General features: G+C 45.7%; 2 protein-coding genes and 1 long non-coding RNA gene across 3 annotated transcripts; 1 reads left to right on the forward strand and 2 right to left on the reverse strand.

Annotated features, from left to right (window-relative positions):
* Nucleotides 1–940: 940 nt before the first annotated feature.
* Nucleotides 941–1,701, forward strand: LOC120648629. Its single transcript, XR_005665018.1, has 3 exons — nucleotides 941–1,079; nucleotides 1,154–1,326; nucleotides 1,405–1,701. It is a non-coding gene; the product is annotated as an uncharacterized LOC120648629 (long non-coding RNA).
* Nucleotides 1,702–3,710: 2,009 nt separating this feature from the next.
* On the reverse strand, nucleotides 3,711–4,318 carry LOC120652184 (protein RGF1 INDUCIBLE TRANSCRIPTION FACTOR 1-like). The gene is made up of 2 exons (XM_039929935.1): nucleotides 4,094–4,318; nucleotides 3,711–3,992 (listed from the first exon to the last, which is right to left on the reverse strand). Exons 1-2 carry the CDS (start codon nucleotides 4,316–4,318, stop codon nucleotides 3,711–3,713), a joined length of 507 nt encoding a protein of 168 aa, XP_039785869.1.
* Nucleotides 4,319–21,332: 17,014 nt separating this feature from the next.
* Nucleotides 21,333–25,131, reverse strand: LOC120652192. The gene is made up of 3 exons (XM_039929945.1): nucleotides 24,907–25,131; nucleotides 24,591–24,782; nucleotides 21,333–21,467 (listed from the first exon to the last, which is right to left on the reverse strand). The coding sequence occupies exons 1-3, from the start codon at nucleotides 25,129–25,131 to the stop codon at nucleotides 21,333–21,335; spliced, it is 552 nt and encodes a 183-aa protein (XP_039785879.1).
* Between the last annotated feature and the right edge of the window lie 527 nt (nucleotides 25,132–25,658).

Genomic DNA, 25,658 nt, shown 5'->3' on the forward strand with positions numbered 1-25,658 from the left:
CTCACTCACTAAGAGCTAATCCTTTACACAACACTCTCAAAGTGTGCTAAGGGCTAAGGATATGATCTTGATGCTTTTGTATGGCTTGGAGATGTTCTTGGGTGTGTGTGGGATGTCCAGCAACTCCAGCAATCTTCAAATGGCCGGGGTGAGGCGTATATATAGGCCACCAAGTCTTGTAGCCGTTGCTCCAACGGTTAGCTGAAAATCTGCGTACCACCGGAAGAACCGATGCCTCTTGGCAGGGTAGCGTCGGTTCATCCGGTCACTCATAACACGAAGTAGCCGTTGGACTCCTGATGGCTGACGCAGAGACCACCGGTTGAACCGATGCTTTGCACCGATGCCTCACCGGTTCAACCGGTGCTGAAGGAATCTTCTCCTGGACGCTGACGTCATTACACCGGTGGTATGCACCGATGCACCGTCGGTTGAACCGGTGCTGAAGACACTTCTACTGGGCACTTGACATCGTCTCTGGTACAAAGGACGCCCAATGCACCGATGCCCTATTTTGGACCGTCGGTTCAACCGGTGCCTATAGGCTGACTTGGCTTCGATTCCCTTCTGCACCAAGGTATTATGGCGTCGGTTCTTCCGACTACCACCGGATGCTCCGATGCCCTGGCGTCGGTTCTTCCGGTGCTCCTGAATCGAAGAGCTTTCAGGGCGCTGCCCTGAGACCCGCGAGGGGCGGCTCCCCCTCGACCCCCGTCCGATAACCGGGTAGCGGAACCCCCGTAGGGGCAGTCCATCGGGCCTTGCTACGCCTATCTTCTCTTTCTCTTTGTCATCACTTGAACCTAAAAGCCTGAGAATGATTATCTTAACAATCATATTAGTCCAAGTGTTGTGTTGTCATTCGATCACCAAAATCACTCGAAATGGCATCAATGGTGCCATGTTCGTTACACCGGGCAAACGAGCTGGCTCACCAGGCTTGATACAAGCTGGTGAAGGACATGCACTACGAGGCGCGTGTCCAGGCCATCGTTGTGTACTGCGCCGAGTTCGAGAAGAGGAGTGTCAAGAAACCAGCCGCAAGGGACATCTTTCTCACGCGAGACCAGTACTTAAGGGTAAATAAATGCCATCTCTATTCATTTATCTTGTATTTGATAATACAATATGTCATGCACTTCATTACGTTTAGGTGCCTCCGAACTGGTGTGCAAACAAGGCCGAGTGCTGGTCTATGATGGTGGACAAGTGGATCAGCGAGGATTGGGCCCGCCGCACGCCTTATGCCGGGAGCGCCGCTTGATGATGCCGGGTCCGGCACATCATCAAGGGAGCCTTAGCCTCGGCGAGTACAAGAATACTTGGGTAAGTTCACTATGATCTTCATTCTTTCTAAAGCTATATTTTTAATTCTTACTAATCATCTTGTTGACTTCTTGGCAGTCGGAGTCTCATCCAGGCCAGTCTTGCAACGACTTCACGGCGTACGCCATGTCTCACATGGGCAGGGCGACGTCGGACGTGGCCTACAAACCGGTGGCTCCACCAGAGGCCTACACAAACCCAAGCATCCACGCGCGCATCAATGCGTACACGGAGGTGGGAAGGGCGCTCCACGGGGAGACTTGGGATCTGACCACTGCGCCACTCTCCGGAGAAGCCATCATGAGGGCGGGACAAGGGAAGAAGCACGGGCGGTACTTGATCGCCAACAGCTTGGTCGACACAGCGAGTACGCCCAGTCTCTCGCAGCTTAGGGCAAGTACCACCGACTTGACCCCGCCCATTCGCCCACAGCCTGAGACTTCAGTGGCCAGCGTGCACTAGAGACAGGTTAGTTTAGATTTAGTTGCTGTTTTATGATTAAAATGAAACTTTGCTTCGTATTGTAACATGGAGGTTTAAATCTTGTAGGCCGAGATGGAGGCTAAGTTTGAGGAGGAGAGGAGGTGCCGAATGGAGATCGAGGCCAAGCAGGAGCAAGAGCGGAAGCTGAGGGAGGAGCAGTCGGTTATGTTGCAAAGCATGGTCACCTGGATGCAAGGACTTGGCGCGTCGATGAACTATGCGACGCCGCCTCCTCCCTTCGTCTTACCAGCTCAGCCTTACTTTCCTGCAGGACTTTCTGACACTCCTGTGAGTATGCTTTCTTTGTAGATATTATTATATTTTTGTTATGCTTCAATTTATATGTTCCTATTTGCAGAATCAGTCGTGGAACGCATCGAACGACCCTCCTCCGGACCAGAACTCGCCGGCGGCCCAGTGACCAACTTGGTCCCACAGACCTGAGCAGTGAGTGCCTTGTAGTACTAGTGTATTGGACTTATTATACGTATCGGACTATATTCTGTTTTATGGACTAGTGTTATGTATCGGACTTGTGACATATGTGGACTATATTCTATATGATGGACTTGTGTTATGTATCGGACTCGTGTTATGTATTGGACTTGTGATATATGTGATGGACTGTGTTATTTGTATCGATGCCATTCTCGTCATTGTCAATCATATGTGATGGACTATAACTGCCTGTAATGACCTCTGCAATCACATATATTTCTGTTGTATTTGTATGGGAAAACAGAGAAAAACGAAACAAAAAAAAGAAAATTTCACCACTTTGCCGAGTGTTTAAGCCAAACCACTCGGCAAAGGAGCCTGCACATGTCAGCAGCGTAGTCACTTTGCCGAGTGCTAAAGTACTGGCACTCGGCAAAGATTTGAACGTTTGCCGAGTGCCAGTGCCTTGACACTCGGCAAACCAGCCACATGGCGGTACCCTGGCGTGGGGACTTTGCCGAGTGTCTGCCGTTAGACACTCGGCAAACCGCGGGACCAGGGTGGCGCCACGTGGCTTCTTTGCCGAGTATCAGGGCACTCGGCAAAACCTTTGCCGAGTGCCCGTATTCCGACACTCGGCAAAGTCAACTTTGCCGTGGGAACCTTTGCCGAGTGTCGTTTGCCGAGTGTAATATGTCCTTTGCCGAGTGTATCTGACACTCGGCAAAGTTTGGAAGTCCGGTAGTGTGGGGAGGTCTGAGCGGTGGATGTTGTGTCGCCTCATGGATGACGATGCACGGGAAAAGGGGCACAATGGTTGTCAAGCTTTAATTTGATCGGGAAAGTCATTGTGTGAAAAAAAAATCTTGATGGCTTTCCAAAAAATAGAAAGTTGTGGAAAGGGGTTTGTCTAAGATCGTGATCGCCAACATGTCGTGCCCGGGAGATGCCTAGGAGGTTGTGCTGCAGTAGCTGATAAAACTGTACGCGAAAACTTTGATTGGCCTGGAATTCCCAATCAGCAACTCTGTTTACGTCTCTACCCGAGAGACGCAGATTGATGTTGCTAAGAATCAGTCATTTGCCCCACTATAATCCACCCTCCATATACAGGTACATACTACTCGACAACCATTTCATAGTTGTAATATAAATGGAGTCTGAAAAATTGCAACATGGAGATGCATATATATCTCCACGTTTCAATTGCAGCTAGGTTTTAAATCTTCGGCTATAGCTTCCGCTATCTCCCGCTATAGCTGTTTTAGAGATATTTAGCTAAAATTTTTCATGTACAACTTAGCTCTTAGCTGCCGCTATAGCCTGTTATAGCCGGCTATAGCCTCTGTTTTTAGACATAGATCGCTAAATGACTTAGCCGGCTATTTAAAACATTAATTGCAGGTCCTATTGCATCCAATCAGTCGACGAGTCGACGAGAAGTTAATTAATAACCTGCACGGCTACACATAAAATCGGACCACAGAGCATGGAGCCGGGCGAGATTTTATCGAGCGCACCTTGCATCCGAGCGAGCAGAAGAGAGAGCCCGCGTCCTGGAGACCCCGACCGCATTCCTCGCACTCGGTTTCTGCGCCAGGCTTCTTCCCCTTCCCCGACATGCTCCGCTCGTCGAGGAAAACAGCCGGCGCGCCGTTGATGATGTACGTCTGCACCAATGACACGTTCAGCAGGTGGCGCAGGTCTTCCACCTTCACAAGGCAGTGCGACGAAGACTTCCGGATCTGCACAGCCCCGCCCACAGGTCAGCACGCGTCAGAACGCGTAGGTCACCTCGAAATGAAACTAACCTTTGCCACCGGCCACGGCTGCTGCCTGCGCATACCTGGATAATTTCGTGGCCTGCGTGGTCGCCGAGGCATCTTGAGCAAAGGGCGCGGCTGGCGCAGGCTGTGCAGAAGAAATTGCAGCAGCCGGCGCTCCTCGTCGAGCGCCACGCCTCCGGGTGGTCCGAGCACTTCTCGAAGAAGTTCGTCTCCAGAAGCCGACGCAGCCACGCCGGCGGGGAGCGCTGCGCGTCCAGAAGTGCCATCTGCTTCAGGCCGGTCATGGTGCGATGCCGTTCTCTGGATCGAATTGAAAACAAAAGGCAGTAACCAACGCCGAACAGCTGAAGAATTATGTGTACAAAGTGCAGACAACGTACGATTGAGAAGGCGAGAAGCAAAGAAGAACGAAGGATTGAAGCTTCACAAACCTGCTCAGGAGATCTCTACAGAGATGGAGGAGGCAGATCTTGGAGACGATGGGTTTGTTGCTAGATCTTGGAGATATAAAGCTTGTAGCCAACAAGTAACGTAAATCTGAATATATTTTAAAATGGCACATTGGGGTTTTGTGGGAAAAGGCACACGACATCCAGTTTTGCGGGGAATTTGAATTTCGCTTCAAATTGAAGCGGGAGGAAGGGGAAAAATTGGGAACAACTGTGCAAGCGGGTTAAGTTCACACTTCGCACACTCGGTTCCATTATTTCATCTGATCACATTTCGCATGCATGAATCTCTAGATGGTCGTCCAAATAAAATCCCTCCTTGATGATCACATTTCACATGCATGAAAAATTACCCAATGAATTAATGGTGAGTCTGCAGGAGCAAAATTAAATACGCCAACACAGAGAAAAATTCTCATTTTTCACATAATATTAGGTTCACATACAAATCCTCTTCGGAGGGATTATTAGTAATTTTCGCTTTTCTAGATTCATAGGCTTTTCTATGCATCTAGATATAATATATATGTATATATGAATCTAGAAAAAACAAAACCACTAATCATATAGGACAAGGGATTAGCACCTACTCTCGGAGGATGTGGTGGGTTATGAGGTGCGCATGGGATTGCACCTAGCACAAAAAAAAGTTCATATACAAACAAGAAAACACGTTTTAATTTTAAGGCATCAAGACAACCTGCACCCAATCCTGCTCTTTAGCCCATCGCTTTTACAACAGAGTTACAGAGAGGTCTCCCTCCACTATACTTAATGCCAAAAAAAACATGTCAAGGCCAACCTGTAATTTAACTTTTAAAGTAAAAGTGAAACCACCCTCAATTCCCACCCGGCCACCTGAAATCATCGGCGTAAAAAAAATATTTATCCACAGATCACATCTCAAAAGTGTTGTCATTTCACACAGTGAATAATGTAAAAGTAGGAGGCGGCAAACATTGCCACCAATAACCTGTAGTATAGATAGATATGTGATGATATTCATGGCCACTATTTTTATTGTCTAATCAATAGATCACTATAATGTATGTACATAGAAATTAAGCATAATAAATATGTGCCACCATTTGGGTGCTGGAGGTATTAATTATGGTTGTATAAATCTCATTGTGATCATGTTGTGCCAGAACTAATTATGCACTTCTCACTATTAGTGGGATATGCCTTCTAGCTTGATAATTCCATTATAGTCCTCACATAGAGCACGATATCGTACCTATATTTTGAATGATAAACACAACATATCGAGTTCGCCTATGCCAAAATCTCCTAAAGATGGTTATGCCCTGACCTCAAGGTCACGTACTTAGATGGCCAGGGGCACACCTAGACTGACAAAAATCTGGCTGGCCACCAGGCCCCACCGGGAGAAGCCTCGTTACCTCTTTTAGCGAAATAGCACCCCGAGGGTTTTGATGACTAACTGGGGCCGCATCTCGGGGTCTTATACTGAACTCGAGTGTGCATGCGCCCTCTCTAGTCAACAATGCAATATTGATGAGACATCGATATAGTTGGAGCCATGCCGGCCTATCACACCCACTACAATGAGATAGTGTAGTCTCACCAAGAGCTATGTTGTCGAGAACAACGTGGGGATGTGAACAGGGCAGTGCCAACTTGACACGCAGTGTTCACACCCTGGTAGGACAGGAACAGGGATGACCAATTGAACAATTATGCGAGCCCCACCCTAACCACGGAGATCGCCGGAGGACATGAATGGATCGAATGTAGCCACGAAAAATATACATAAAATCATCATGAAATAATCTGGATTTTTCAAGTTTTTTGAAACTTGCTGGTATCGTTTGTAATAATTAAGAGAGTTCTGGCATTATTCATTTCTGTCACTTTATACAAATTTAAATTTGAAAGATAATTTGGAGAACATTGCACCAACAATGTGGTTCTGAAACTTGTACACCACATTATATGTCAAGAAATGTGTATTGGGTGCACAATAGAAGAGCTCGAACCAACTATATATAACCCATCGACTAATCCAAACGATATACAAAAATTAAAACTTGTTGAATCTCTGGTTCTATTTTTGTTATTTCACCGACTCGCACAGTCCAACATGAGGCGTCATGCATGGCACCCACACAGAGCATTAAAAATTCTTGGGATACCCTTGCACTCACTACAGGAAACGGCTAGCTTTGCCGTGTGCCTAAAATCGGGCACACAGCAAAGACCTTTTTTTTGCCTTGTGCCACCAATAAAGAACTGCACACAAAACTCAGGCACACAGCAAACACACACTTTGCCGTGTGCCCAAACAAGATACACACGGCAAAAAACTTGCACATGACAAAAGTCGATGTTTGCCATGTGCCCAAAAGAGAAGCACACAGCAAAAATTTAGGCACACGACAAACATTTGCGAGATAAGTTGTGGCAATGTGTTTTCAATGTTCATGTGATCAAATTTTGTAAAACAACTTTTGAAATCAAATTAGTTCATTCAAACTGAAATTTAGAAAAAAAAATATTTTGTCGTGTACCCTTCCTCTGGCACACGGCAAAGATGCTCTTGCCGGCAAAGATCAACACATCAAGTACCAACATCTATATAATTGCTAGTGCCGTTCATCTTCTCACCTTGCACCTGAGTGAGCAGAAGAGGCAGCCCGTGTCCTGGAGACCCCTTCCGCATTCCTTGCTAGTGTTATTCATCTTCACACCTTGCATCCGAGTGAGCAGAAGCGGCATCCCGCGCCCTGGAGACCCATTCCACATTCCTTGCACCTAATAGCTCTAGGCTTCCCCTTCCTTGAAATGGCCCGCTTGTCAAAGAAGGCTACCGGCTCGCCATTGATGACGTATGTTTGCACCTGCAACACACCCAACAAGTGCTCCATCTTTGTAGTAAACATAGATGATTGCAGTTGAAACAATACAAGTTAGCTTGACACATTTTCTGTACAAAAATTTCGATACTCCTGTGTGTGCGCGCGCGTGCAAGTGGGCGCGTGTGCACATGTGCACACACTGCTACTAATGCCATATATTACCTACATCTATAAAATTACCAGTGCCGTTCATCTTCTCACCTTGCATCCGAGTGAGCACAAGAGGCAGCCCGCGCTATGGAGATCCCGCCCGCATTCCTCACACCTGGTTGCTCCAGGCTTCCCCAAAATGGTCCTCTTGTCCAAGAAGACCTCCTGCTCGCCATTGATGTCGTAGGTTTTCACCTACGCCACGCACAACAAGTGCTCCAACTTTCTAGTAAATAAAGATGGTTGCATGTGAAACACTGCAAGTTACCTTGGCACATTTTCTGCATGAAACTTTCGATACTCCTATATGTGCGCGTGTGTGCATGTTGTGTTATGCACACACACTGCTACTAATATCATATATATACCACCAGCATATATATAATTTTTGGTGCCGTTCATTTTCTCACCTTGTATCTGAGTGAGCAGAAGAGGCAGCCAGCATTGTAGAAACCCCGGCAGCACTCCTCGCACCTAGTTGCTCCAGGCTTCTCCTTCCCAAAAATGGCCCTCTTCTCCAAGAAGACCGTTAGCTTGCCATTGATGGCGTACATCTGCACTTACAACACGCTCAACAAGTGCTCTATCTTTCTAGTAAACATAGATGATTGAATTAGAAATAGTCAAGTATGCTTTCACACATTTTCTGCACAAAACTTATGATACCCCTGTGTGTGCGCGCGTGTGTGCGTTTGCATATCCTGTTGTGTGCATACAGTGCTATTAATGTCAGATACTACCTACATCTATATAATTGCCGGTGTCATTCATCTTCTCACCTTGCATCTGAGCGAGAAGAAGAGGCAACCTGCGTCCTGGAAACCCTAGCCGCATTCCTCGCACCTAGTAGCTTTAGGCTCCCCCTTCCCTGAAATAGCCCGCTTATCGAGAAAAACTGCCGGCTCGCCATTGATGACGTACGTTTTCACCTACAACACGCTCAAGAAGTGCTCCATCCTTCTAGTAAGCATAGATAATTTCATTTGAAACACTACAAATTAGCATGCACTACCAACTGGGATGCAAGTGGGTACCCATTGGTGTTTTTGGGTTTGTCATTTTAGTCCATTCTCTCTCCCAAACTAATTACGTAGCATGCCATTCTAGTTCATCTTATCAAGTTTTGGGTCGACCCAATGATCCAAAAAAGGTGGAACTTGCATCCTTATACAGCAGTCAGCAGATTGGTGGAGACCATGCTTTTTATTTCTTTCATTCAGACAGCTGCTCATACGTTGTTACGAACTCGCTCATCAGTCAGCCGTGCAGCACCCGGTTCAGAACGGAGCTTACCTGGGCCTTATTTTGGGGTATTGTCACCTTTTTGACATGTTCATTGTCTTCAGATTGTGTCGCTAATTTTGAACGATGACAATTCATCTACAGACTACAACTAGGCTAAGGTATGGTACTAGTACTTGATGTAACTTGTAATAGGCATGCGTTTTGACGCAACGGATTGGACATGGCTCGATCGTGTGAAACCAGCAGCTGTAATCTTTTACCTCTTCTGAAACATTATGATAGGAGTGAGGCTAATAATAAATAACTACATGTACTTATCTCATTAACCTTAGCAAATCCATGGGTCAAATTAAAGCATCACGCACGTGCAAGCATGATCCATCAAGTTACAAGCAAGTACATCAAGGACGCCGACACAATGCAAGGTCGTCACACTGATCAGAAACATGTACAACTTCCAACACAAACCTGAGGCGGCGGCGCTCCATGCCGAGCTAGAGAGGGATTGCAATTCATGCCTTAATTACCTTCTTTTCTCTTCATTTCAGGCTCAACATCTAATCTGCGCTGTGCCTCAATGCAGCCTTCTTTTCTATCTAATATTAATCATCCACATATGGTTGTTGTCGATCTGACGTAGCAAACAATACTCGCACCAAAATTATTAAATATCAAGAAACAAAACAACGACACATATATAATACTAGAAAAATCAAGATGTCAAACTTAACAAAACCAAACAGATATTCAAGCAAACAATTTAAACAGGTCTACATGTTCGATTTCCAGTTTCATCATCATTTATTTCATGCAGGTTTTTGGTCCATGGCCCCAGTGTGCAGGGCCTTTCTATCGAGAACTCCCCCCTTGCTGGACGACAAACGACCTGCTTATTAATTCTTCCGGGGTAGCTTACAGTTTGGTCCTGGTCTTGCCCTTCTACCTAGACCGGCGTCCTCTAGCAGTAACCTGCCTTGGCGACCCTGGTGAAGTTCCGAGCTTCCGAGACTTGGTTGGAAGCAGGAATGTGTCGTCGTCGTCTGATGATTCTGTTTCTGTTTCTGATTCTGATTCTGACTCTGACTCTTCTCCGGAGCTGTTGCCTCTTGGATCGACAGCAAATGTTATGTTGAAATCAAGCAGGTCCTCTATTCCATTAGCCTAGCAAAAAAAAAAGAAAAAGAAAAATTAAAACCAAAGGCAGCAGCAACAGCAAGCATATGTATGTCATGTGTAGCATCATGTATATATAGATAAAACACAAGTACTCTGAAGATTGAAAAGAAGTATATAGTATACAAAGAAAAGGTGCCAAGTTATAACTTGTAATGATTCACATGCAGTCAGCTATGTTAACTAGTATAATTCAGTGGAGTGCGGTAAAATATGCTTAGAGAAGGATACAGTCATTATTATCAAATGTTGTGTGTTCACTAAAATGTTACGCACTAAGAAATGTATCAGGTGGCCTGCTGGGTAATTTACTTGCGGTGAAATTTAAGGATTAACAGACATGCCCATTCTTGCTCACCTATTTTTCTTTCGGTATATATTGGGGGCAGGGAGGGAGCAGGGGCTAAGTCCCCCTCACTCCCACCTTCGAGGCACTTGAATTTCTACCAAAAAGTTCAAATTCAAGCAAAATTAAAAAAAAACTTACTACTGTTGCCCCCGTGAACAAAGGAAAAAAATAATTCCCAGCCCTGCTGCCCCTATATGAACCCTATCTAACTTGTCCTTGTTGTATAATTGTACTAGAACCCTATCTATCCTTGTTCTTATAATTGAACTAGAGTTCCTACTACTCAAGAAATATGCTCATTGAGGGAAAATGGATTGATCTTGATCTAATAACAGCTTCGAAATGACATAGGAATAACATAAGTACACACTCAAATATCTAATAAAAAAGTACTTCTATTTTAAAATATGCTGGATCTCCATCTAGCTTGTATGTAACAGCTGGTCACAGATATCCATCAGTAATAAATTTTGTGAATTTCCAACTTAAGGAAAGTGTTCTGCATAAGTTATGATGTGAATTTACCCAACAGTTCACAAAAAGAACCTTTGTAGCTTTTTGAATGTACGTATAGCCAAGCAACAATTTTAAAAGGAAAACACCCAGAGACATTAAAGAAGCAAAAGTTATATTTAAGCCCCAATTAACTATTGGACCCAGAACTATGATAGGAGGGTGTGCAGAAGTCCTTTTGCTCTGGTCCTTTTTTACTTACTTCCATTTTCTTATTGCTACAACTGGATCTACTCATATTCATCAACGTCCATTTTTCTTCTCTTCTCAAAAAGAGTTCTGGAGTGTTTCTAGAAAAAAACTTGTTTAGAAGGAGTTTGCCAAAAACATGTTTGCATAAGTTTTATAGAGATTTTTTTGTGGAGATTTATTTGAAGAAGTTCTCCAAAAAAAAATAAAGTAGAATTTTCATTTCTAATGAAAAATCTCCCTAGAAAAGTTCCTTTGCAAAATTCTCATAAAAAGGTATAAAAAAGTTTTTTGAAAATTGTACTGACAAGTTCATGGATTTTTTTTTTTGGGAAAAGATGGCAAAAGTTTTGCTGCTAGTATTATAAAAACAAAAAAAACAAAAACAAGTGGCGACCCATTCTTTTAGCAAAACTAGACCCAAATACCACTGGGGGTGTACCACACTTTCCCAAACAACTTCGGTACGATGACTGAACCAACTAGCTAATCTATGAATCTGCTTGCTTGGGCAATAATAAACTTTGAGACAACTTAGTCGAAGCATTACCGAACTAACAACTCACCAATTCACTCTAAATTGCATCACATATTGCCACTAATTAACCATCTAAGAACTTGCACTTCCACTCGCTCCGGAAAACACAAACACATACAAAGCACAACTAACCACTAATTAAGAAGAGCACCTTCACAATTAATGAAAAAGGGGACTAAATCAGTCAGAGTTGCCGAGCTTGTTGGACAATGCACTCAAATAGCTTCAACTTCCAACAGAGGCCATCAGCTTGCTCCAGGTCGGTGCTTAGGATGCTATCGCCGGACGAAGACCCCAAGATGACACCACATGAACCACAAGGGTGCTTCTCCCAATAAGATGCCTCCAAGGAGAACATTGACATCCAATCATATCAACATTGTGTGACCGCAGCCCTGCTGTGTTATGAAGAAATCCACCATGGCATGAGCCATGGTGAGGTGGGTGTAAGGATCACCGGGGTGTCCGACCCTAGAGGGAGAGGGGGTGAATATGGTCGCTAATCGCTTTCTATCCTAGGGCTCAATCTATTTGCATGAGATAAACCTAACACGTCCTACACATGCTAGTTATGACTAAGGTTTATCTATGCTACTCTCTACTTACCCCTAAAAGACTTGCAACCTATAGCCAATCCTAATCAAACTAACTAGGAAAGTAAAGGCACGCAAGAGAGTAAATACGGAAACGTAATACAGTAAGTAAAGAGGTAAGGGAGAGAATATGCAAACTCCCGTGAAGACACCAAGACATACGATTTAACGTGGTTCGGTTAGGACACCAAGTCCCTCCCTACGTCCACGGCCACTTGTCCAACAAGAACAAGTGTGATGCCAAGTCTCTTCGCTTGATCACCGTCTTGCGTTCGCCACCAAAGCTTCCGGCAAGCAAAGGCTAAGTGGCGCCAAGTCACCAAGACAAGGCCACCGCCACCGTCTCTCTCAAAGCGTCACCAACGGCACCATCTTCACTATTGGAGCTTCTCACCAAGAGGGGTCTCCTTCCCCGCACAAAGTGTCGTTGCCGCTCCACACCAAGTCGGAGGGTCACACGACGAGTACACAAGATGCTTGCCGCAGCAAGACTTTCACTCAAGCTAGTTCTCTCAAGAACTCAGCCTAACCAAGCACTAAGCACTCTCACAAGTGTGCTTAAGCCTATATGATGTACAATGAAGCTCTATGGTGGTAGGAGGTGTTCTTCAAGTGTTTTATGCTTCCTTAGTCTCCAGCACCCACAAATGACCCGGCCTTGGGGGTATATATAGGCAGCACAAGCAAATATAGCCATTGGAGAAAAGCTGCCAGAAAAATACTTAACGCCGGTTAATTCGACGCACCTCCAATAGCCATCATCGGTTCAACCGGTGATACTAAACTGCCCGCTTCAAAAACTAGCCGTTACGTGTACGGGCAATCAACCGATGCTGCGTCGGTTTAACCGGTGAGTGTAGTTGTCCTATGAACTCTGAAAAACAAACTCTCTGGACAACTGCACCGACGTTCACCAAGACCCAATCGTCGGTTCATCCGGTGTATAGACCTTGCCTCAGCTTCTGGATCCATTGCACCGACGTATTCAACTTCTCTAATGTCGGTTCAACCGATAAAACTAGAATTCCTAGTGTGCTCCAAGTCAATGCACCGACGTATGTAATTTTCTCAGCGTCGATTCAACAGGTGAAACAAAAATATCTCTGTCTTGATTTCTTTGACTTGAATTTCTTCACTGTCCTTTTGACTTGGAACCACCGTAGGGGCGGCCCTTCGGGCCTAGCTACGCCTATCTTCTCTTTGTCATCACTTGAACCTAAAAGCCTGAGAATGGTCATCTTAACAATCATATTAGTCCAAGTGTTGTGTTGTCTATGTCAATCACCAAAACATTATATTGAAATATGGCATGAGAGGCCATTTTCGCTACAGTGGGATCGGAGGATACTGTGACAGTGCCTCCAGAAAGGTAGGAAGTGGTGCCCATAGGTGCCATTGTTGTCGGAAGAGCACTTTGCCTCCACTGCCCACCGCAATCAAAACTAGAAGTAGTCACTACCATCTTTGTTGATTGTGCCCCATATCCGAGCTATCACCAAGCGACCGAATTCCCCCTATTGAATCTATGGGAGTAGCTAGAGAGATCCATTAAAGGGAGGAGCGAGGACCATATCGGAGGCCAGAAGGTGAGTTCTTGTGATAGTGGACCAACAGCAGGTATCTGTTCCAGGACTAGTGTTGCCGCCAACCTACTACCACCACCAAAATAGCAGTCGTGGGCTCCACACACACTTTGGCAGCCGTAAGGATCAAGCTTGTGCATCTTTGTCCGCTATGGGAACTAGAGATGAGGCCAACGCTGCCTGCTCCTAGCCACTTTGAGATAGCCAAGTGAGCCCAACCTGCTTCGTGCATGAACCAAGATAGTGAAACTAGGGGAGGTGGTGGGCCCATGTGAATGGCGCATGCTCATCTATGCGCACAATAGTAATAGTTGATGCCCACTATTGCAATGCTGCGCCGGTAGATGTTGTGTTCTCCACCGGAAGATCTGGGGGAAACCATAACCAAAAAGCAGATCCAACCATCCACAACGACGATCTATCATCCAAGCCATTGGGAAGGAGGGAGGGGAAAGGGGGGCCATGGAGGAGAGATAGGGGAAGACAAAAGAGGAAAAAGGGGTTGGGAGATGCAACGGCCGTTGTTTGAGCATTCACTAGTGGTCGCCATTATCTCCAGGACCTATTGGAAGTGGCGGCGGTGGCCGCATGTGTGGTCGGGTGGGGTGGCCTAGGAAATAGCGGCTGTGTCATCCTATGTTATCGCGTGGAGATGATGCACTGGAAGAGGCTAGCTCAATATGGTTGTCGGGCTTGATCGGGAAAGTTGTGCGAAAAATGATATCTAGATAACCTTCTAAAAGTAGAAAGTCACGGAAAGAAACAACAACAAAAGCAAAAAATAATGATTTGTCGTCGAAGATCGTGCTCGCCACCGTGGCATGTGTGGGGAATGCCTTGGAGAGTGTGTTCTGCAGTAGCTGGACTTTGCAATAATTTTGAACTCCCAATCATGGACTATAAGCAAGAGACATTGATTGATACTAATAACCATGGCTGGTTACCCTATAATAATGTCCCCATATAGCTATAGCTACTGTAGAACCACCATTTCATAGTAAAATATAGCACGGTAGTTTTTCAGAAACATGTAACATGTAGATATCGCACTAGCTCACCGCGATACATGCATATTTGGCACTATTACGCGTTTAGGTTCCAATCCCCAACCAGGCCCGCGTAACAATTAACAACCTGCTCATCAGCTATACATAAAATCTGATCGGACCACGGAGGAAGCGGGCGAGATTTGATCACCTTGCATCCAAGCGAACAGAAGAGGCAGTCTGCGTCGTTGAGCCCCCGATTGCATTCCGTACATTTGTTTGCGGCAGGCTTCTTCGCCTTCCCTGAGAGAGCCCGCTTATCAAGGAAAACTCCCGGCTCCCCATTTATCATGTACGTCTGCACGTAGGATACGTTGAGCAGGCGTCGCAGGTCGGCCACCTTCACAAGGCAGTGCGACGAAGACCTCCGGATCTGCAGCGCCCCGCCCACAGAGCACACGTCAGACATAGGTCACCTTGAAATGAAACTAACAAGAGCTTTGCCATGGAGACAGTACTGCACGTACCTGGATGATTTCGTGGCCTGCGTGGTCGGCGAGGCACCCGGAGCAGAGGGCGCCGCCGTCGTCGCAGCTGGTGCAGAAGTAATTGCAGGAGCCGGCGCTCCTGGTCGAGTGGCCTAAGGTGCCCGCGTGCAGCGAGCACGGCTCGAAGAATTTTTTTGTCTCCCGAAGCTGACGCAGCCACGCCGGCGGGCGGCGCTGCGCATCCAGAAGCGCCATCTTCTTCAGGCCGCCCATGCCCATGCCTTTCTCTGGATCGGAAACCACAGGCAGTAACCAACGGCGAACAACTGGAGAAGAAGAACAATATGCTGCTGTGGTACCGAAACAACTACAGGCTATACGTACGAATACGATCGAGAAGCTAGCAAAGAAAAACAAAGGATCGATCGAAGCTTCACAAACCTGCTCAGGAGATCTCTAGGGATTGAGGCAGAAGGGGATCTCGATCCCCTTCGTTCCCCTTTCAATTCTGAGTTGAAATGAAATACGGCCGGGGCTGATTTTTGGTGAGATCTGCTTATATTTGGGATAGATACAACTGAAGTTGCCAGATAGAGCCAGCAGACTAGTAACGTAAACCTGTGTATTTTTAAGCAACACATTATTTAGCATTTATCTTTCTGTGAAAAGGCACACGGCACCCAAATTGTGAAATAGTTGGTGGCCGGGGGGAATTTTGAATTTCGCTTCAAACTGAAGCGGGAGGAAAGGAAGGAAACAATTAAATTGGGAACAGCTGTGCAAGGCCGCCTGACGTCTGTAGCTGGCCGGGTTCACACTTCACACACTGTGGTTCCATTCACTACCGGAAATCGTTAGTTTGCCTTGTGCCTGTGTTTTTGCCGTGTGTTTTTTGTCGGGCACACGGCAAAGAGCCATTTTGCCGTGTGCCACGACAAAAACGCACGGCAAAAAAAACACGACAAAATCTACGCTTTTTTTTGGCACACGGCAAAGTATATAGTTTGCCGTGTGTTTTTTCGGCACACGGCAAAGTCATAATTTTCTTTTTCTTTTCTCATCTCGAAACTTTTTCTACCCTCACATACAACATGTAGTACTCCTTGTTAAAATGTGACATATTTTTAAATTTTTTTGCTATATTTAACAAATTAATTGCATTTCAAGCAATTTTTTGAATTAAGTCAAATTTGAAATACAAGTGGTTGGAGTAATAGAATAAAATGAGTGAAAAATAATATTCATGTTATTTAGCCCAGTTTGAGGCCTTCCACGTGAAATCAAAAGAAATTTTTAACATCTTGTTCAGGAAACATGGCCACGAACATGTATTCGAATGATTTTAAAATTCTAAAAAAACAAATGAAGTCTGAAAATCATTAGATTTGTCAATACCTCGTTATATCATATGTGGAGGCAGTGGTAAAAAATTGAGTATGTTTCGTAATTTTTTTACGTACAATGCTTACAAATGAAAACATCTCCGAATAAGAATCAGAGAGTTGAGAAGGTTGCGGTTAGGTTTGGAGTGAAAGTGACGATCGAATTTGAGTTCGACTTCGAGAGTTTTTCTGCTCTTCACATACAACATGTGATACTCCATGTTAAAATTTGGTTCATTTTTGTATTTATTTGCTATATTTTTGACTAATTAAACACATTTCAAATAATTTTTTGAAAAATAGAACTTTGCCGTGGGCCGGAATTGGGCACACGGCAAAGCCAGCCCAACTCCGGCCCATTCATCGCCGGCTCATCAAAACCCTAGCTATATTTCCACCCCCTCCCCCCTTCCCCCTGCCGCCTCCCTCCCCCGGCCCCCGCCGCCTCCTCCCTCTCCCTCAGCCGCCGCCGCCTCCCTCTCTCCTCCTCCTCCCTGCCTCCGCCGCCTCCCTTCCTGCCCTACCTTCCCTCCCCTCCAAGCCCAGACGGCGGCACAGGCGCATGGACGCCGGAGCGAGCTCGAGGCCGGACGGCGGGATCTACGGCGGCCTCCTCTACCCCGGTGGCGGTGCATCGGCCTTGAGCTCCCTCCGGTGTCATGGCCTCGAGCTCCCTCCTCGGTGCAGCCTCAAGCTCCCTCCCCGGCGCGGCCACGAGCTCCCTCCCCAGCGCGGCCTCGAGCTCCCTCCCTGGTGCGCCGAGATCCGCAACGAGCTCCGATCCCTCCACCGGCACAGCGGCGACGGTCCAGCGGCGCGACACGCGGAGATCCAGCGGCGACGGCCAGGGGCGCGGCAGAGATCCAGCGGCGACGGCAGGGGCGCGGCGGTGGCCAGGGGTGCGACAGCCGAGGTCCAGGGGCGCAGCGGCGGAAGTCCGGTGGCGTGGCGACGGCCGGAGCTGGCGGCAGCGGTCCGAGCAGGGCAGCAGCAGCGGCGCCCGTGAGAGGCGGCGGCCGGCGGGGGCGTCCGCGGGCGGCGGCTGCGGTGCCTCCTCTCCTGGCTGGCCGGCAGTGGCATCCGCGGGCGGCGGCGGTGGCGAGACCACGAGCGGCGGCACCTCCTCACCTGGCGGGCCGGCGTGGTGGTGGGGACGGTGGCTGGCGGCGTGGTTGTGGTGGCCGGCACTGCCACTGCAGCGGCTGCCGATGTTTTTTTTATTTTTTGGAAAATTGTTTGCCGAGTGTCAGCTTTGGCACACGGCAAACGACGCCTTTGCCGACGTTTGAATGTCGTGTGCTCTTTGCCGTGTGCATATAGGGCTTTGTCGTGTGCTTTGCAGCAGTCTCCCATAGTGATTATTTCATCGATGTGATCACGTTTCACATGCATGAGTCTCTAGATGGTCCAAAATCCCATCTTGTTTCTTTACGAAAAGAAAACAATTTTTTTTACGAAAACAAAACAAGGTTCTGAAACCCCATGTATATCTTCACCTGCCCAATCAAGGAGACAACAACAATAGCCGCACCATAACCCAATGAATTAATGGTGAGTCCGCAGGAGCAAAAATGCGCGAACACACAGATAAAATATCATTTTCCGCGCGCATACAAATATAAGGTTGATAGAAATAAGAAAAAAAACGTTTTTAAGGAATCAAGAAAGACACCCTGATTTCACAATGAATGTAAAATTAGGAAACAGCAAACATTGCCACCAATAACCTGTCATAATATATATAGAGAGAGATTAGTGATGATTAATGTCTACTAGATATATCCCAAGATGTCACACAGGTGCCTATTCTCTTAAAATGCATTTTTAGATTCATAAATTTATCCTGCGGCGTCATGCAGTTCCCTAAACTCTTAAGATGATATTTTTAATTTAATAAATTGCTTTTTTCCAAATTTAAGTAAATGGAAAATTCTTTTATTACCACTACTACAAAAATGATTTGTAGGAACGTCTCGATTTTTCTTCAGGAGCGGACCAAAATTTTACCCGTTGCTAGAAAAGCATTTTTAAGGGCGTGTCACCCCCTTACCCGTCCCTAAAAATGAGCGCCAATTTTAGGGATGGTTTATGGCATCATCCATTCCTACAAATGCATTTTTAGGACAACTGAAAATGTTCATACACTTCTATAGAACAACTGAAGCAGGCGCTGGAGCCACGGCGGAAGACCTACTAAAGGGGGTCTAAATAGTTAAAACTATTTTTTGTTGGCTCTAAGCCATTGTTGTTTTCCGTAAATAAAATCATAGCCAATATGTTGGACCTAATTAAATATATAATAATAGGCCATGTTAGATTTCCTGTCAACAACAAAATAATATAAACCGATAGTGGCTCTAAGCCTTTGTTATTTTCTGTAACAAAAAGTAACATAAAATTTATAGATGTTCATAGGATCCACCCGTCGGTGACTCCAGTACCACGGCCACCTATCAATGGGCCCTGTGCATACTTGAGAGGACCCATGAAGAGTACCCGGGTCCTCGGATTGATCCAAATTAAACTTGGAGGCAGAGTTTAGGCCTACCTTAGCCCTACTAAACAGAATTTCCTTGTTCAAATTTGGCAGATCTTGATCCGGTCGGTTGAGATGGGGGTGATCATCATCTGATATGACATAGGACTGAATCGGTGCCTCCTAATTCGCTATCGCTTTTTGCTGGAACAGCGAATGTGAAATGGTGAAATCAAAATACTAGCAAGGAAATGGAGACAGGTGTCAAAAAGTGCACAAGGCAAAGTAGACAAGTAGCAAACACATGTAATCAGAAGTCTAACAATATTCTATATGAAAAGTTTGGCGTTGCTAATTCATCTGGTCACAGAATAAATCATGCCGTCTATATGTGTCAACATAATCTTTGTTTTATATTTTCAAAACTTTGATTATCATCGGGGTTTTAAATTTTTATATTGATATGGAAACATGAAAAACACTTGTAAATTTATCTTAAAACTATTTTGTAATTATATACTGTAATTGAACTCTGTCTCCTTGACCATATGTGTCATTGATGCCAATATAATACCATATGTTCAATTATCATCTGCTCACTACGGGATGTAGGGTATTTGCCGAATGCTAGAGGCACTTGGCTAAGACCTTAATACACTCAGTAAAGTCTCTGCTGTGTGTAACCCTCAGACAAATCTGACACTAAGGGCACGTGCCATGCTTTGCCGAGTGTTTTGTGGTTGGCACTAGGCAAATATAGGTTTGTCAAGTGCCTATGTTCCAGAACTCGGCAAAACCCTAAGCACTCGGCAAACAGCCGGTTTCCGGTAGTGTCTATTCTAAGGCTAAATAGAAATTGCGGCAATGAGAGCTTTCTTTCTTTCTTCCACACTCATCTGCTACATATCCCAATACTAACAGAAGAGGCCCGATAAAATGGGAAAAAGGGGGCTCTTTTTAATAATTGTAGTTGTAAGCTGATTCAAATTCAAATATTCAATTACGCCCTCATCGAGAATCGATCATACATGCAAATTTCAACTGTGCGTGATCAATCTTTAATTTTGTGTGAGAAAAATTAAAGGTGATTACTATTTTTTATACATATCCCGTGAGATTATTTCTTAACGTTCAAAGACAGATCCTGAGGCAGAGGGGAGGTGGGTTCATGGCCTGACTAGCTATAGTAAGGCAGTAGCCACGCCCTCGCACGGTGACTGGCCAGACGAAGCCTTTCTCCCATCAGTTACTACACTAGCGAGTCGTCCATGGAAGTTGTTAAGATACGCGCACGGCGACAGTGTTGAGCCTCTCTAGTTCAACAATCGATCTGTGCACACGCAGCGTCAAACAAGGATTCATCTGAGTGCCAGTTTGGGGACAAAGTTTACTGCCGATGAATTACTATTGAATATAAGTGGACGACTTCCATCCTTGACCGTGGCAGCTTCATCTCTGCTTCTCATGTTGACGTTTCTGCACTCATTTCTTGCAGCATGCGAGATATATACCACACGCATGACAGTGACTTTTTACTGATCGATCCATGTGTGCGTATACGTACTTGTCTTCCTTGAGATCCGGCATAGCTGATTATATTGGTGGAACTGGAACTTATGAAACTGCAATTTTTGTTGATGAGCTTGCTCGATCTGTCCATTGAATTTTCTTGCTCTGTTTCACAACTTACAAAGACGTGAGCATGATGTTTGTTGGATTGGACGAGAGTGCTTATATACCAGTGATTGGGGGAACTGTAAAAGTATCTTCCCCGATAACTCATGAAAGTGGTATTGGGATATCCCAATAATACGTTATTGGGGGATGTTTATTAGGAGACTGCTGGAGATGCTCTGCATGTGGTATTGGCTTACCTTCTTCTGTTCTCTTTATTCCGGCTCAACGTCTAGTATGTGCAGTGCCTCGATGCAGCCTTCTTTTCTATCTGATATATATAATCATCCAAATGGTTTTCTGACGCAAACGATACTCACGAAGAAACGAAACAGCATAATACTAGTAGAACAATAAATTAAAGATACCAAACTTAACAAAGCTAAACATATTCCAGCAAACAATTTAAACATGTCTGTATGTCCCCAATTTCATCATCATTTATTTCATGCATGTCTGGTCCACGACTCCAGTATATGCAGAGCTACTTTCTACGCAAACCCGCCCTTGCTCGACGACGAGTGACTCGTTTCTTCCAAGTTCCAGGGTAGCTTGCAGCTTATTAGTGCTAGTCTCGGCCGGTCCCTTCTACCTAATAGATACCGGTGTCCTCTGGCATGCAGCAACATGCCTAGACCCTGGTAAGGTTCAAATCTTCTGAATCTTCATCGTCTGATGCTGATTCTGACTCTTCTCCAGAGCTGTCTCTTCTTGGATCGACAGCGAACGATACATTGAAATCAAGACGGTCCTCTATTCCTTTAGCCTAGCAACAAACAAAAATTTAAAATTAATCAAAGGAGTCAGCATTTCAGCAAGCACATTTATGTCATTAGTAGGAGCATAACAAACAGATATAGTACTCAGGAGTTTCAAGAAAAATTATAGTATTATACCCAAATAATTAATTGTGCCAAAAATTAACTTATAATGTTCCACAAGCAGCAGTCAGCTATGTTTACTAGTAGAATTAATTGGGTGGTAAATTTTTCTAGAGAGAGGGTTCAAGTTGTCACCAAATGTTGCTTCTCTCTGAAATATGTTACAAATTAAGAAATGTGCTTGCTATGCGAAGGGGCTCACGGCGCAGTGGTAAAGGCCACTGGTCGGAGTGCTCCCTCCCAGGGTTCAACCCTGCACCTTTATGCTTCAGGGGTTTCCCTTGGAGTTTTCCAATAAAAAAAGAAATGTGACTGCTGCCTTGGGTCAGTTCTGCCCTTCCGTGTGGTGAAATGTAGGGTTAACATCTGAGACGTGAGGTCCTAGAATCCCATGCTTTGCTCATCGATCTATTTTCTTTGAGTGCCGATAAGATGAACCCATCTGTCGGTGTTCCGTATCACCGGCTAGTAAATTTATATGCACGTCACAGGATCGGATGGTAATACAAGCGAAGACACGAGTTTTTATACTGGTTCGGGCCAAATGTCCCAACGTCCAGTTCGAGCTCTCGTACTCTTGTATTCAAGTTTGAAGTAGGGGTTACAAACTGGCGAGAGAGGGAGAGAGGGTCCCAAGTCTCTGGTTGAATGGATGCGTGTGTGTGTGTGTGTGTGTTCGAGTGTGGGTGCAAGTGAGCCTGTGCGGATGCCCCTGCATGGAGCGCGCCTCCCTCTTTTATAGCCCAAGGGGTGAGGGTTTACACACACACACAGAGAGAGAGAGAGAGATGGGGTCGGGCGCCTCCCGATACCTGTTGGCTAACTGATCGGTGGGTCCCTTCGACCTATTTTGACCCATGGCATGGGGGACATCCCGTCCATATACTTCTAACACAATATTCCCCGTATCGTCGTGAGAGACGGGATATCCACCTGCCAACTGGATTTCCGCCTGGACTCCGCATCCTCCGTATTCGGGGCATGGCGTTGTGTCCTGTTTGATGTGGCACTTATCTCTTGGCCGGCTCTGACAAGTTTTGACAGAGTATCCAGGCCGTGTCTTCGCCTGAATCTGCGTGGGCCAAATCTACTTCTCACTCTGCGTCCGTACCGGAGTGGGGGGTGGTCACGTCCCTGACTTCCCGAGACCACCCTAGCGGTCAGCCTTCACCCGAGGTGCCTCCCGATTTTTGGGAGACCCATATCCACGGGTTGCGTGGGCCATCCTGTGGGGGTCGGGCGAGGCGGATCCCCTCCTGCAAGGATCGGGCGAGGCAGATGTCTTTCCCTGAGGGTCGGCCGCGCTGGGCCCTCCTCTTCGGGGGTCGGCGTCAAGTAAGGCTCCACCCTCTCATGGGGAGCGTGCCGTCTCCTTCTTTGCTGTCCCCCCGGGCCATCGGCTGTTTTGCTGGGCCTTAATCGCTTCGTGTCACTTATTTATTAGCCTGATTGATCTTAATGGACCATGTTGGGATATCCATAAACCTTATCCCCAACACCATCAGCGGGTGGAGATGTGGGGGCCAATGCCCCCCCCCCACACACACAGAGAGAAAAGTTGAATTTCTGCTCAAAATAAATATCCAAATTAAAAATTACTGTTGGCCCTCACAACAAAGAAAAACTTGAATTTTTAGCTCTCACGTAAAACCCACATCTGGCTCACTTGTCATTGTTTGTGAATTGAACTACAGAAATATTCTAATTGAGTACAAAAAAGGTAGAGCATGATCTAGTAATTACAGTTCCGAAATGAGATTTGAAGCAAGTACAAAAAAGATACCACCTAGTGAAAAGAGGAATAACCTAAGAGCGCAATCAAATGTCTAACTAAATAGCACTTATGCCAGGAGATATAGCTTGCACGCAATAGATGGTAAAATTTGTGAATGTTCTTTTTTACTCAAGTGCTCTAACTAAAGGGAATGTTCTAGTTAAGTGTTCCACATAAGCTATGACGATGTGTGAATCTACCCAGCTGTTCGCAAAAAAATTGCTCATTGTAGTATTTGGAATGTACATAGATAAGCAAACATTTTAAAAGGAAAAGCACTCAGATACATAAACAAAAACCTGTAAAACATGTAATAAAATTGAAGATGCAAAATTTTATATTTAAGCCCCAAATAACTATTGGAACAAGAACTATATGGCAGTAGGCTTCGCAGAAGTCCTTTTGCTCTGATCCTTTTTTGCTTACTCCCCTTTTCTTGCTACCAATTAGGTCTGCTCATATTAATTGGCATCCATTTTTCTTTATTTTCTGAAAATGTGTTATCTGGAGATGTTTTCTGAAACAAATTTAAAAGAAGTTTGCCAGAAACTTATCCATAGAAGTTTTTCAGAGTTTTTCCTAGAGAAGTTATATGAAGAAGTTTTCCAAAAAAAAAGAAGTTATTTGGAAAACATTTCTAGTGAAAAGTCACCCTAGACAAAGTTCTCACAAAAAGGTATCAAAAAAGCTTTCTGAAAATTGTGCTGATAAGTTCTGAAAAACCTAGTTGTATAATTAGCAGAATTTTCTAAAGGAACGGATGTGGTGACCCATTTTTCTAGAAAAATCGGATCCAAAAAACATACAGCTACGAGAGGGCCTCCTAAAGGAACATACAGCTTAACTCTACACAACTCCTCACTTTGGTCGAAGCATTGCCCAACTATTAGCTCACCACAATTTTAATTTGCTCTAGATTGCACCATAAAGCAACATACTAACCCTGCATTCCCATTCACCCCGGAAGACAAACAAGGGCACAACTGACCACACAGAGAAGAGATCATGCACAACTAACTAAAAAGAGGCCTACTACTAAATTAACAATCGTTTCTGAACTTGTTGCAATGCACCTAAGCAGTCCCACCACTACCGGATACAGGCAGTTTCAATTGCAGGTCCTATTGCATCCAATCAGTCGACGAGTCGACGAGAAGTTATTTAATAACCTGCAAGGCTACACATAAAATCGGACCACAGAGCATGGAGCCGGGCGAGATTTTATCGAGCGCACCTTGCATCCGAGCGAGCAGAAGAGAGAGCCCGCGTCCTGGAGACCCCGACCGCATTCCTCGCACTCGGTTTCTGCGCCAGGCTTCTTCCCCTTCCCCGACATGCTCCGCTCGTCGAGGAAAACAGCCGGCGCGCCGTTGATGATGTACGTCTGCACCAATGACACGTTCAGCAGGTGGCGCAGGTCTTCCACCTTCACAAGGCAGTGCGACGAAGACTTCCGGATTTGCACAGCCCCGCCCACAGGTCAGCACGCGTAGGTCACCTCGAAATGAAACTAACCTTTGCCACCGGCCACGGCTGCTGCCTGCGCATACCTGGATAATTTCGTGGCCTGCGTGGTCGCCGAGGCATCTTGAGCAAAGGGCGCGGCCGGCGCAGGTTGTGCAGAAGAAATTGCAGCAGCCGGCGCTCCTCGTCGAGCGCCACGCCTCCGGGTGGTCCGAGCACTTCTCGAAGAAGTTCGTCTCCAGAAGCCGACGCAGCCACGCCGGCGGGGAGCGCTGCGCGTCCAGAAGTGCCATCTGCTTCAGGCCGGTCATGGTGCGATGCCGTTCTCTGGATCGAATTGAAAACAAAAGGCAGTAACCAACACCGAACAGCTGAAGAATTATGTGTACAAACTGCAGACAACGTACGATTGAGAAGGCGAGAAGCAAAGAAGAACGAAGGATTGAAGCTTCACAAACCTGCTCAGGAGATCTCTACAGAGATGGAGGAGGCAGATCTTGGAGACGATGGGTTTGTTGCTAGATCTTGGAGATATAAAGCTTGTAGCCAACAAGTAACGTAAATCTGAATATATTTTAAAATGGCACATTGGGGTTTTGTGGGAAAAGGCACACGACATCCAGTTTTGCGGGGAATTTGAATTTCGCTTCAAATTGAAGCGGGAGGAAGGGGAAAAATTGGGAACAACTGTGCAAGCGGGTTAAGTTCACACTTCGCACACTCGGTTCCATTATTTCATCTGATCACATTTCGCATGCATGAATCTCTAGATGGTCGTCCAAATAAAATCCCTCCTTGATGATCACATTTCACATGCATGAAAAATTACCCAATGAAT

This window comes from Panicum virgatum, chromosome 1K, assembly GCF_016808335.1.
Source record: "Panicum virgatum strain AP13 chromosome 1K, P.virgatum_v5, whole genome shotgun sequence".
Taxonomy (NCBI): domain Eukaryota; kingdom Viridiplantae; phylum Streptophyta; class Magnoliopsida; order Poales; family Poaceae; genus Panicum; species Panicum virgatum.